The sequence below is a fragment of the Sinocyclocheilus rhinocerous genome, unplaced genomic scaffold, assembly GCF_001515625.1.
Source record: "Sinocyclocheilus rhinocerous isolate Xijiao unplaced genomic scaffold, SAMN03320098_v1.1 scaffold262, whole genome shotgun sequence".
NCBI classification, from domain to species: Eukaryota; Metazoa; Chordata; class Actinopteri; order Cypriniformes; family Cyprinidae; genus Sinocyclocheilus; species Sinocyclocheilus rhinocerous.
Genome location: NW_015641038.1, coordinates 166,740 through 180,081, shown reverse-complemented (window position 1 = coordinate 180,081; position 13,342 = coordinate 166,740). Strand labels below are relative to the sequence as shown.

Sequence of the window (13,342 nt, the reverse complement as noted above, 5' to 3'; positions counted from 1 at the left end):
GTCGCTTTGGATAAAAGCGTCTGATAAATGACTAAATAAAAAAAAAATAAAAAAAAAATATTTTCAAATAGAAACCACATTTTTATTTTTGAAGTATGTGGGATTTGGGGAAGTTTGTTGAATATGTTTGAATCTAACCCCAATTATGAACAATAGTAATAGTGATGCTTCTCATAACAACCACCAGTAATTATGAAATTACATGCATGAACAGACCAGCATATGGAGAGCAACTTACCTCCTCTAAACACTTCTTGAGCAGATCCACAGCCTCCTCACGAGTCAGATCTGGAGTGAGAATAACAGAAAAACAGGCTTAGAATTCAATCAATCAAAAAATAATACTCACTTATGAGGATATATAAAAATATATCCTCATAAGTGAAAGTGTATAATCACCTGGTCTGTAATATCGGTCCAGGATGGAGAGGGTGAGGAAGGCACCGTATCCGTGTGCGGCGAAGGGGGCTTTGGCAAGTGCTGACAGGTAGTCCATGTAGTATAGTCCTGGACCATCGGTCTCATCATATCCTGCCAAGAGCAGGTTCACATGGTATGGAGTCTAAGAAAAAGAAGAAAAAAATAAGTAATTTTAATCGCTAAATCCAAAAATGAAGGGATATAAGTACAGCCGGATAAACGTTTTAGTCAGTCATTACCATAAAATAAAACCAGACAAAAAGTGGAGGTTATTTTGTGATGATAAAAAGCTAACTGTATATTATTCAACTTATCACAAGGCTACTAACCAAATCAATAAATAGACATTCATTTGAATTTAAATAATGTTCGAAAAATATGGAAGCCCATTCGAGCCTGTTTCTCTCTCTAAATTCAGACTTTTTTTCTCTCATAATTCTTAGAAATAAACTCAGAATTGCGAGGAATGAACTCAAAATTCAAACTTTTTTTTTTACATCTCACAATTCTGAGTTCATATCTTGCAATTCTGACTTTTTCTCTGATTTTACATCTCACAATTGCTTTGTTTTCTGCCACAGAATAAAAAATTTAAAAAGGCAATTAATTTTTGTCATCTCACAATTCTGATTGTTTTTTTAATGGGTCACAATTCTGAGTTTATTTCTCAGAATTACACGAAAAAAGTCAGAATTGTGAGATAAGTCGTAATCACCTTTTTTATTTTTTATTCCATGGTGGAAACTGAATTCCGTAAAAAAAAAAAAAAAAAAAAGATAGTAAAATGGGATACATGAAACTAGCAGAGTTATGTAGGGAATCAACTGCCTGGGGGAAAATACTTGACAGCAATTGACCAATCAGAATCAAGTATTTCAGAGTCATGTAATAAAGCATATAATAACAACAGTTTGAAAATGAAACGAAAAAAGAAATGTAACAAAATTCAAGTGTAGACTCAAAGAATCTGATCGAAAACACCAACAACCACCAAACTTTAACATCAGCAAGAGTAGAATGGTTAGACGGAGGGAGAGGAGAGCAAAGGGAGGGGTGTGAAACAGCCGAGAAAGGGGAGAGAAGGGGAGGGAGGGGAGTGTGGAGCGGTCTGAGGGGGGTCGCTGGTGTCACCAGCAGTGTGACATCTGCAGGAAGACGGCAGCCCTGCTGCCGCGAGCACCTACCCACCTCCTCTCTCCTCCCCTCCGTCTCCCGCCCTCACCCCATTGCCCTGGAGCAGTGCCAGCTCTCATTAAAACTTATTTTAGTCCTCTTCCTCCCTCTATCTCAAAACTCTGAAACTACATTCGCTTTCCCCCACGTTTCCCATCTGCACGAGGCTCTCAGATAGGGGGATTTCAATCCACATTCTGCCTCCACTGTAATCGGCCAAATTTGGTGCCATCGGGTGGATTTAAAGGTGAAGCGTGTAATTTTTACAATGTTAGAATTCACAGTGTAATGTTCAAGTGAAAGACATCTGTAGGACTTCCAAAGATTGTTTGGGAGACCCGACAGGTCAACTTCATGCTCAGCTAATGACAAAGTTTTTTTTACCTTGAAATATCAGTTTCAAAAATCATTCTGATGATACACTGACTTCAAATAAGCGGAATGGTTTGTTTCTTTCCCACACTCCATGTAAATTTAGTGAGCGGCTACGAAAATCCACGAAAAGGGTGGATTGCCTTATGCCAACATCAAACACACATGTACAGCTATCCAATGTAATTACAGTGATATATTTACAACAATAAATTCCACTCACTTAACTGTAGAGGGCTTCAAAGCCGCAAAAATACACAAAACTATATGCAGTTTTTTTTAAGACCAAAGTATACCTCTGTTTTGACGTGAACACTTACACTTGAAGTAAACTTACGCGCATGCTAGCGTTCACATACAGTCAAATGCATAGTCTTTCTAAGTATACTCCATTTGATACTGTTCGTGAACAGTGTCTGCAATTGTTCTCTCCAGAAATGTTTTTGTACTCGTTTAAAAACCAAAGCATATTTTGGGCTAGACTTTCTGTTTGTCCAAATAATGAGGCTTAAACATAAAACAAAAACATAAAACAAAAAAAAGAATGTGACTAAACATAAAACATTTTAGCTAGGGGACGATAAAACAGGTGAAAAAAAACTGAGGGACCTGAGCCTAGGACTAGAATATCTTCTAAACTTTTTTGCTTTTTTTTTTTTTTAGCTTGACATGCTTAAAAAACATTCCACATAGCAACAGCCTAACAAAAAAACAAACAAAGAAGAAATTTATAAAATGAGTTTGTTTGCAATTCCATTTGGGGCCACAAAAATTAAGATTAAGATCTATGGAACCTTTTCAGTTCCCAAAAGTAGTTATTTGTAGTGGAAAAATGTTCTTTACAGACACGAAAATGGTTCTTTTAAGAACTGTTCACTGAAAGGCTCTTTTGGGAACCCAAAATGGTTCTTCTATTGAATCACTGTGAAAACCCCTATTTGGAAGTTTTATTTTTAAGAGTGTAAAAGTGAATATATAGTACCACGTCCAGTTCCTTTCCGCGTGGATAAGACTAAAAAAAGCTCAACTCACCTGAGAGGCTTTCATCTGTTCTGGGCCATCTCCCTGCTCTTGGAAGGTCTCTGGGGCACGTTTGGGTAAGTAAACACCCCCTAGAGAAGCTCACCTATGCAATATGCTGCACTCCCAGCAGGGAGGGTTTAGAGGAACAGGGGCTTGTTGAAAGACAAGGTTTGAGTCTGTACGAAATTCCCCCGAGTGTCATCTACCCCTCCGTATAAACTCAACACCTGTCTCCCACATTCTCCACCAACCTCGTGAGCTACGGTTCAAACACTACAGCCTTTCCTCTCACCGGAGTCCCTGTTAAAAAATCTGAGGGACACTAAACTAAAGCTCAGTACAGAGAGTCATAATTGTACCATATCATTAATTCATCCTGCCTTCCGCTTTCATGTTCTGTTCCTGCGCTCCCCATCCCTTTGCCCAATGCCCCAGGACATGTTTGGCCTCTTTGGCATCTCTGCCCAATCTGCCGTATTAATTGTTCATCTGTAGCGGAACAGGGGAATGCCTCGCAATATGGCACCAGTAATTATTTGTGCCAGTGTGCTGGGAGAGAATAGGCGGCCAATATTGTTTCATGTGTGCCAATGATGGCAAACTGTTGCTGGACTGTTCTGCGGAGAGCTTAAGGGGATGCTGGATGCAGCACATGGTTAAAACAAAAAGCACAGCACATAAAACAAGCACAGAAAACATGCGTTTGGCCGCAAAGAGCCAGTTCAGAACAGTACGTTGGACTATCTGAGCATCTGCCGTCTCTTCTCTCTACGTAAAGATCTGTCTGAGGAGCCACTCCAGGGGAGCCCCAAAGGCCCAGTTGTTTTTTTAGAAACCTGGTCCTTAAAGCGTGCATGACATCTCTCTCATTTAAACATCCCAAAGGGTTTAGCACAAACGAAATGGGTTAAATAATACGCAAGGTTATATGATTACCCATAATCCTTATTTTAAAGAAGAATCTGAGACTTTCCTTTGAATACTGTTATTCACATTGTGAATTAAGGCAGTATTCAAGTATCAATATATGAACAAAATCTATTAGTCAAACATGCCTCGCTTTGAGGCACATTCGAGGAAAAATATTGAAACTGACTCGTTTATTCTCGTTCTGTGGGCAAGTCGCATTTAGGTCAAGACAAGCTAAAAGCATGGGGGTTTATGAACTTGTAGCACTTCCTAAGCCCCCCGGATGCCACCCCTCCCACTGCCCCCCGGCTTGCTCTAATTGTTTTTTGTAATCATTTTCTCCACTCTGCTATTGTGACAGGAGGCAGTTACACTCTTCCTAACAAATTAACACACACACTACCAGACAAAAGAGCCAGGATGGCGACAAGCCCATTTTTACACAGATGGGTGCACTCTATATTGCCCTTAGTTTAACACACACACACACACACACATTTGGAAAAAGTATCTTATAAGCAGGATCACATTACATAGGAGGCGCAGGTGTCAACGACCTCTGAGACCTTGATATCACCTCCACACATTCAAAACACACTGGCATCTGTTTTTAAGCACATTTTACAACGGCTGCATTCAGATATACTCTGTGGCACACAAAAGGACTGAAGAGAGAAAGCAAAGAAAAGATCGCTATATACACTACCATTCAAAAGACTGGTGTCAGAAAGATTTATTTTTTTGTAAAATAGTAAGGATGCATTAAGTTGACCAAAAGTGACAGTAAAGACATTTTTATGTTATTATAAATTGTTATTGTTATTATAACGAGTTAAGTTTCAAATAAATTCTTATATTTCTATTAACTTTCTATTCATCAAACAATTTTGGGGGGAAAAAAAAGCACACGGTTTCCACAAAAATTTCAAAAACTGTTTTCAACATTGATAATAAGAAGAAACATTTCTGAAAGATCATGTGGCACTGAAGACTGAAGTAACGGCTACTGAAAAGCTACACTTTTTTTTTTTAAAGTGTAATAATATTTTTATGACACTCCTAACCAACCCCAAACTTTTGAACGGTAGTGTATAGAGTGTATATAATGAAGTGTTTCAGTTCTGCAACACTAGCAATCTTCCAAAGAAATTGCAAAAATAATAAATGTTTTCAACAAGGTTTCCTGACTCCCCCTTTGAATGATAGATCAACTCTTTTGCAATTTTTCATATGTAGATAGAGTAGAAAGGAGAAAACGTATTTACTGTTTGGTCATTTTACAAGTAGCCCAATGTTTGATCCATTCTAGATGTATCCCAGGTTGGGAACATCTGGTCTATATTATTTGTAATTCATCTATTGAAAAATTAAGGTTTGGAACCACACTATCCACAACTGATAGATATAAAAGAACATTCTGGGCTTGAACACAGAGGTTGTTGTACCAACCCGACTCCGCAGATAGTCTGCTAAGTTTTTCCTTGTGAAGTTTGCAGCAGCTGCTGGGCTAAGCTCATATCCTGAAGAAAGAGAAAGATAAATCAGGGTCAATCCATTAAACAATAGAAACAGTTTTCATATGGAGTGCATATCCAGAGTATGATAGATTTTAAACAAAGTTAATAAAATTCCAATGAAATTTTTTTTCATGCAAAACAAATAAAAGTGCATATGAACTTTCTGAACTAAACACTGAAATTAACTTTATTTCTACCAGAAATAATGTAAATTATGTTTAGAACTAAAAACAACAAAACAAAGACGTAGCTTGACGCTCTGTACAAGAGTGTGATTTCAGTACACTTTCTATTAAAATCAGTTAAACTTCAGAAAGAAAAAAAAGAAAACTGAATGCTTACCATTTCTCATTTTGTAAAGCTGGACATTTTTCTGAATGTATTCTGCAAACTGTACTGTGTCACCGGCTTCACCCACACACAGGAGCAGGATCTTTTCGCTGAGCTTAAACATCTTGTCATAATCTGGTAAACATACATAACAGGTCATCCTAACATTATGTCCAATACAACCCTAACACATTTTACAAGAGCTCAAGCTTCTTTACAAGTCATTGGTGGTCTATTTAGTACAGTTTCCTCTATTGACATTTTCTGTGGAACCAGAAACCGGGGCTTCTTGTTGCTATAGATATGGTCAATAGCCTTTAGTTTACAATAAAGAGCATTAGTTGCTACTTGCTATTGCTTGTCAGATGTAGCTGGTATTAGGGGGAGGGTCACTGCTCTTCTTGAAAGCATTTTATTGTACAAAAATTTGTATACATAAGATGTCAACATTTTTAGTTCGTTTTCTCAAAAATAAAGACAATCAAAAAAAATGTCAGTGTACGTATCTGCTAAAAACTTCGAAGTCTTAATTCTAATATGATGGGTCTTGGATGAAGTAAGGCTAAGTTTTAACACAGGACATAAACATCAACAGCAACACTAATTGTACTTTATGGCGTTTTATTTGTGGTGAATAACTTAAGTTTTAACAATAAATTTAAATAAAGCGCATACGTTTTGAGTTTTAAATAAATCCTCATTCGTAACCATGGAGGTTCGGAGGCGCTCTTACTTTCACTTTCACAAATAAATCGCAAACTCATCCGAGGCCACTCGACTGACACTCGAGGATAATCACACTACAATAACTGACATGTTGCTCCCGTTAACGTTTAAAAGTGCACCCTAAATGAAGTTTAATAGACTGATTTTAATATATGAATAGGTAAATCAGTTCAACGCACAAACTGTGTTAGCACAGGGTAACGTTAGCTAACGTTACCTCGGCTAAAACTTTGCAGCAATTGCCATATATTCTGAAGTGGTGACAGCATTTAGATGCAATTAAGACAGCAATGTATGAAAATTGAAATGTGGTTAATTATAGTGGTCTGCAAAATTTTTATTGATTATTATGAGCCGTTATAATGCTTCCTGGCCTAGCATGCTGCTAACATGCTACTGCACATCAAACTCACCGTGTTTCATCTGGATTATACTGCTTGCTGCTACATTATCTGCCGCAACCAGCACAAAGTCTGGCCCCTGAATCCCGATCAAGTATTCCATATTGCTGAGAGAGTTCAAAGGAAATTAAACACACTCTGATCAGTACGTCCACTAGCAGAGCAGCTCGATCAGATATTACACAGCAAAAGCTGAACGGAGCTGTACAGCGGCGCACTGTTCAGACGTCATCAGAGAGTTCGTGCTCTGTTGTCACGTGACGATCTGTTTATGGACATGGCAAACTGGTGAAAGCCCCTAAATAGTGACAGTTTTTCTGTCAGGTGGGCAGACACAAAAATGATTGGACAATATTACAGGGTGCAATATTATAGTCATTAAAATATAAGGGATTTTTTTGGTGTTTTCAGACCTGGAAAACTCATGGTAATTAATAAAATCTTAAGTTATAAAGGTCTGAGTTATATGATATCTGATAGATATTGCAATCTCTATATTAAATCTCTAAGATAGGTGGATGGATAGATAGACTGATTGATAGATATTTTATGTATTTTGTTACATGTACAGTAGATGGTTTATAAACTTATCCAAAACCAGCCAAGAAACCTAAGACTTATTTTTTTATTTTATGCTTTGCAGTGAATTAATAAAAAATGTATGCCTGTGTTATGCCTATTCCATTCCCACAAAATAGTTTCAGTAAGAATGATTGATCATGTTGCCTAGACAGAAAGGGTTTCAGATCCTGTATACCCTCAGCTGCTGCAGTAGGCACTTCTATTGCCCCCAACCACTACAAAGACTCCCATTCATGTTCATTAGTTTTGCTTCTTTGTGTCCCTTTCCTATACTGTGGTGCAATTAATACACTTCATAGCATTTAGATGTATGGTGAGAAAAATTAAATCTTCTCTTGTCTGAGAGCTTTCAGTCTTTACTAGTTTTGTTTATATAGTGTGCAAACAGTTTTACTGTAGCTTTAGAATTTTTTAAGGTGGAAAATTTGTATCCATGTGATGAAAGTATTTCTCTCTCCCCATCTCTCTCTTTCGGTAGTTGTCACTGGTTCAGCCTGACTGCTTCGTTAGGACTCATCATTTGCATTCAGATTAATTATCTAATTACCGACAAATGTCCGGCGGCCACCCCGCACTCCGGCTCGTCAGCTCTGTGCCTGTAATTACTTTAATCATTTACTTTCATCTGGAGTGTTCCTGCCATACTTCTGTGTTTAGAGGCCATTCTTAATTACCCTGCCAAGACACTCTTCCCCTCTTTTCATGTGAGGAAAAGGGGCAGAGAGAGAGAGAGGGCAGATGGGGACAAAATCCAGGAATCTTGACAGCATCAAAAAAGCTCCGAGCTCTGCTGGTTGTTCACTCCTTCAACTTCTCTCTCTCCATTTCTCTGTCTCTGACTCCCCCACCCCTCCACCAACCCACATCCTTCTCCAATTCGAACTATTCCTCTCTCTTTCTCTCTCTCGCTCCCCCACCCTCCCTCACTTCCTCCAGTTCCCCCTTTATCGCAAGCACACACAGGAATCGCCTCCGGGGCCCAGTGCTCTGACTACTAATACACTCACACACACTGTGACATACATCATGCGCCACGTTCCACGCACATTATCTGTTCGGTAAATCAATACACCTCTCTCTCTTTGCAGCTACTCTTTATTTAGGCACCACCAGTCTAGATATTGGCTGCATCTGGTTTGTGTCTTGTAGTTGTTGGCTCAATTCCTGCCATCGCTGCTCTCGCTGTTGTGCCCTCTCAGCAGTTGTGAGACACACGCTGCGCACTGGTGCAAATATATAAGCTATAATTGGGGCCCCTGGCTGTTTAAGGATTATTCCAACTTTGGAATATCTAAAGTCTGGATGGTGGCGTTTCATTTTCATTCAGTTTGAACTCATTAACTGAAAATGTTTGTTTCCTGTCATCTGAAAGTAAAATAGTGCTTGAGCACTGTAATATACATGTTCAAAGTGGCATTCGGGTGGAAAAAAAGCACAGTTTCTGCTCCGTCCAGATAAAATGATGGGTTTACTTGCTCTGTTGTCCTAATTTGAGATCAATTCTTCAGCCAGGAAGTCTGCAGAAAGAAAAAAACAGCGCTGAGCATTACGAGACAAGTTGGCTCCGGAGGGACTCGTCTGAGTTTGGGGATTATGGACTCATAGCCCAAGGGTTTGTTAAGAGTAGGGTATGTTTTGAACTCAGATTAAGAATATAGGTGGTGCGAGGGGGGCAGAGCAAATTAATAGTATTCATGGTTTTTGTGTGGGCCCCACTTCAATCAGTGGATGAGAAATATGGTGGTTGCAGTCTTCAGTGTGATAAATAGTTCAAAATGCTGAGCGTGTGTAGGGTGGGCAATCACACAATGGATGGCAAGATGTTTTAAATCTATTCTTTACAACAATCTATCAGATCTATTTTTTAATTTTACTAGTACTCATTACTTTTTCCTTTGCTACTAGTCGCTAAACCAAATGTTATAAGTAGCAAACTGCAAATTTTGCCATTGAATTCTTTGGGGATCTGTAATTTAGATCTCAATTGTTGACCTCTTGACTAGAATTCTTTATATTCTTTAGTTACTAAATACTAGTATCTATTCAAGTTCTCATACTAATTAAATAGACAGCAACACTTATTTATTAGACACTGTAGTGTGTATTCCTATTGTTACTAGTAACAATCTTACTAATAAGATTTTTAATTGAACTATAAAGTAGTCAGTCGGACTAAACAAGTTAAAAACAACTGTGTAACTGCAATACTAAACTGAAAAAAACATACTAGTACCTTTGGCATAATAAGTAACTGGGGAAAACAGTACAGTAAAACTGATATAGGCACCTGTAGCAAAGTGAACAGCATATATTTCCATAAAATTCAATGCTTTAAAAGACAATATTGAGCATTATTATTGATTCAACTGCACTGACGCTATAACAGATGAGAACAAAATTTTAAATTAATTAAGCTGAAGCTGTTGAAGCAGCTGAAATGTAATTTATTTCATAATTGATTAATTCTGCAGCGTTAAAGATGCTGTATGTAGGATTGACACCGAGTGGTTGAACTAGGTATTGCAGTCCAAATTCAAAATATTGGAGAGGGTTTTTTTCACCCGGCCCCTCCTCCTCAGACTTGACGCACACGCAGGTTGCCAGATTGACGACACCAACAGAAAGGAGCGCATGAAATGACGCTGTGTTTTCCGCCAACTGGCAACCCGGGGTCCCGAAATACAATTGGGTAAACTGGCAGTGGAGGGGTTTCACAAACCAAAACAGAGACGGACATTCCGGCCCGGAACGCACATTTTCAAACGAGGATAACTGAATGTAGCATTGTTTTTCAGATAAACACGTATGTTAACGTAGCATGTTTCTTAAATATCTGCAAACATATTATGGTATTTTTATGCTTTAGTAGAGTCAAAAACTTACATGCAGCACCTTTAACACTGTTATTTTCCCGTCTATTGTGAAGCTGTTTTGACACAATCTATATTGTGTTTACACGCTTTATATATATTAGGGTGACCATACGTACCATTTTCCCAGGACGCGTCCTGGCCAGGATTTCTATATTGCCTAAAATATAGGTTTTGGCTTTGTTTGCTTGTGCAGACCGATCGGTGTATGACATCAAAGTACCATACAGACGGTTATGCTTTTGAAACGGTCTCGAGGTACTTTGATGTCAAACACTGATCGGTCTGAGCCGCACTGCTTTTAAGTCGAACACACCTAATATGTACGCGTAATTGCATCGCTTTGACCGTAGATCCCACCTTCTCACACGCCATGATTGGTCCATTATGTACAATGCTTGCATGTTATTGGTCAAACTACTTTTCGATCATTACCTTCAGCAAGCATGGAAACAGGAAAACAAAGCCAAAACAAATCCTGGCCAGGACGTGTCCTGGGAAAATGGCACGTATGGTCACCCTAATATATATATAAATGTGACTTGGCAAACATTTGCAATTGGATAGTTACTTGCCAGTATTGGGTTGAATCAGTAGGCTACTAGCATCTAATGAAGTGAAACTGCAACAGATAACAGTTTGAAGGAAAAATATTAAAACATTTTGCCACACGCAATGTGTTGCTCTAATATATTCATGTCTTCTCACTTTATCAAATCAAAACTTTGATTTTGAACAGAGGTTGCATTAGGAAAAATGTGGTCAGCCGTGATGTGAGCGTGTTCAACGTTGCAGTTTCCACATTTGCATTCTTGAAGAAACGCAACGCTGTGTCACAGGCACCGCTTTTTCGGTTTAATCTGCAATTTCACGGTACTGAGAGCGAGCCGGGTTGAATTCATTGTTCCGGCCTGTCGTCGTTTAGCGGCGCTTTGCTTTTGTTAAGTGGCAGAGGGCGTCCACAGGACCTGGGCACGAGAGGGACCACTTCATCTGAAGGGGCGAAAAAAGAGCAAGCTAAATGGAAGTGACAGCCTCTGAAAAAATTCCTACCGGCAGCTGGGAGGATTTGACATGGCGAGCTCCCCCACCACCGTCGGCCCTGTGACCCCCGTGCCTGGCACACGCACCTGCCGCTCTGAGGCGCGCCTTCACCGGCAGAGAGATTATCGCGGGGCGTGGTGTGGTCGACCCGTCGTCAATAAAGTCCTGTGAAAACCCGCTTATGCGTGAAAAAGCCTCCATTCAAGCGCCTTTGTTCGACACATTTTTATGGGACAACATTGGCCATTATGAGGTTTCGAGATTTACATGGGACTCCATAGAGGGGTATAATCCTTTCAAGCAGCAAACGAATAAAAGTTTAAACCCGCTGTTTTCATATTTATTAGTTGGTTAAAGCAGACGAGGCAGCTGATCCCACTTAAACCAACAGGCTTCAATATGTCTACTAGGCTCTAGCAGATTATTAAACACAACCAAAACTGAATCAAGTTGTAATGTTCACCAAACCTTTATTTTGAACCTATCTATCTATCTATCTATCTATCATGCATGGACCCCAAGGCTGTCCACATCCCCCTGACTCTCTGCCACCCCTTCTCTGTCCAAGCTGATCGTTTCCACGCCAGTGGAGTGCTAGGGGCTACTTCACTGTCACACTGCATCATAAAGAGGGAAAGATGAGGGGAGAGGTAAGAAAGGCAGAGAAAGAGACTTTAAAATCTTTGAGGGCACACATGAGAAGAGACATGCTTACCAACACTGATGCCTTTTCACTTGAATGTGACTGCTATTGCCCCCTCGTGTTGAGGAATGTTTAATGCAACCAGTCTCTTTCGCTTTTAATAAGGACTAAACACATTGGATAGTTTACTTGCGCAATTTTTGTTGGAAATAATTTTATTCTGGGATTATGCTACGTACACCTTCAGTTGTTGCAGGATTATAAGCATTTTTACACAATCCGAAAGAAAGTTCAGGTTTCGACTCGACAACATGGACTATAGGCCTATCTAAATGTAGCATAGGCTACTTTTTTTTTCACACATAGGCTACATGACATATGTAATGATTACACAAATAAAAAATAGAATTACTATTGGTATAAAGCCTAGGAGTTGTAATAGAAACGGCGTCAATAATAATTCATAGCTGATTAATAAATAAATAAATAGGCCTACATTTGGTTGTATTAATTTTAATTTTAAAGTTGGTCCTTTATTACATGTGCTGTCTATGAAAATATTACAACATGTTTCTCATTTAGGTTTCATATATAAATTTGTTGGAAATATTTTAATTTAGCCCAACTTGAGAGAACCGGTGATGCATATTTAAGTATACAGTTTTGTGTTTGCTCTCACAAAGGTGATACTTTCTATAACAACTATGTTCAGGTATCATATCTCTCCTTATTTTAGGCGCAAAATCAGCAATTCCGCACCATGAGAAACGCGGCGTTTCATCCTACAGAACAGCCGTATTTTACATCATCTCCTCGTGTGGAGAGACGTTCTCACCGTTGCTGTTATTCGCGCCCAGCGAGGATCTTCTCACTCAGCAGTTTATCCCACTGCCTACATTATACAATGTGGCGTTTGACTTATTTTTATTTTTTTTGGAATGTTTTCTGGGTGAAGACGCACCGAATCACATAAAAAAAAGAAGAAAAAAAACCTGTTGAACTATCAATTTCTTTTCCTCCCAGAGTTATCCCTAGGGCCTTATAAAAGCAGCTACAGAAATATAACTGAAGTACATTACAAGGGACCATTTCTACAATGAGTTTAATGTTTTCTTGAAACTGGTAGTTAAAGCTGCAGTCCGTAACTATGAGAGGCCGTTCAAGACATTATTCAAACTTTACTCGCGCAAACACTATCAAACTCTCTCTCATACACTACTATAAGGTCTTTCACACACTATCAAAACTTTCACACGCACTATCAAACGCTCTCTCATTCACTACTATACCGTCTCTCACACGCTATCAAAGCTTTCACACGCACTATCAAAC

At 39.0% G+C, this 13,342-nt stretch overlaps 1 protein-coding gene across 1 annotated transcript in view; it reads right to left on the bottom strand.

Moving 5' to 3' along the window:
* LOC107754282 (proteasome subunit beta type-2-like) overlaps nucleotides 1-6,974 on the bottom strand; it is an 8,695-nt gene extending 1,721 nt beyond the window's left edge. Inside the window, exons 1-5 of the mRNA XM_016570676.1 lie at nucleotides 6,884-6,974; nucleotides 5,757-5,879; nucleotides 5,347-5,417; nucleotides 400-562; nucleotides 239-288 (exon numbers count right to left, since the gene is read on the bottom strand). Coding sequence (XP_016426162.1) covers nucleotides 239-288; nucleotides 400-562; nucleotides 5,347-5,417; nucleotides 5,757-5,879; nucleotides 6,884-6,974 — 498 coding nt within the window. The remainder of the gene's footprint in view (nucleotides 1-238; nucleotides 289-399; nucleotides 563-5,346; nucleotides 5,418-5,756; nucleotides 5,880-6,883) is intronic.
* Between the last annotated feature and the right edge of the window lie 6,368 nt (nucleotides 6,975-13,342).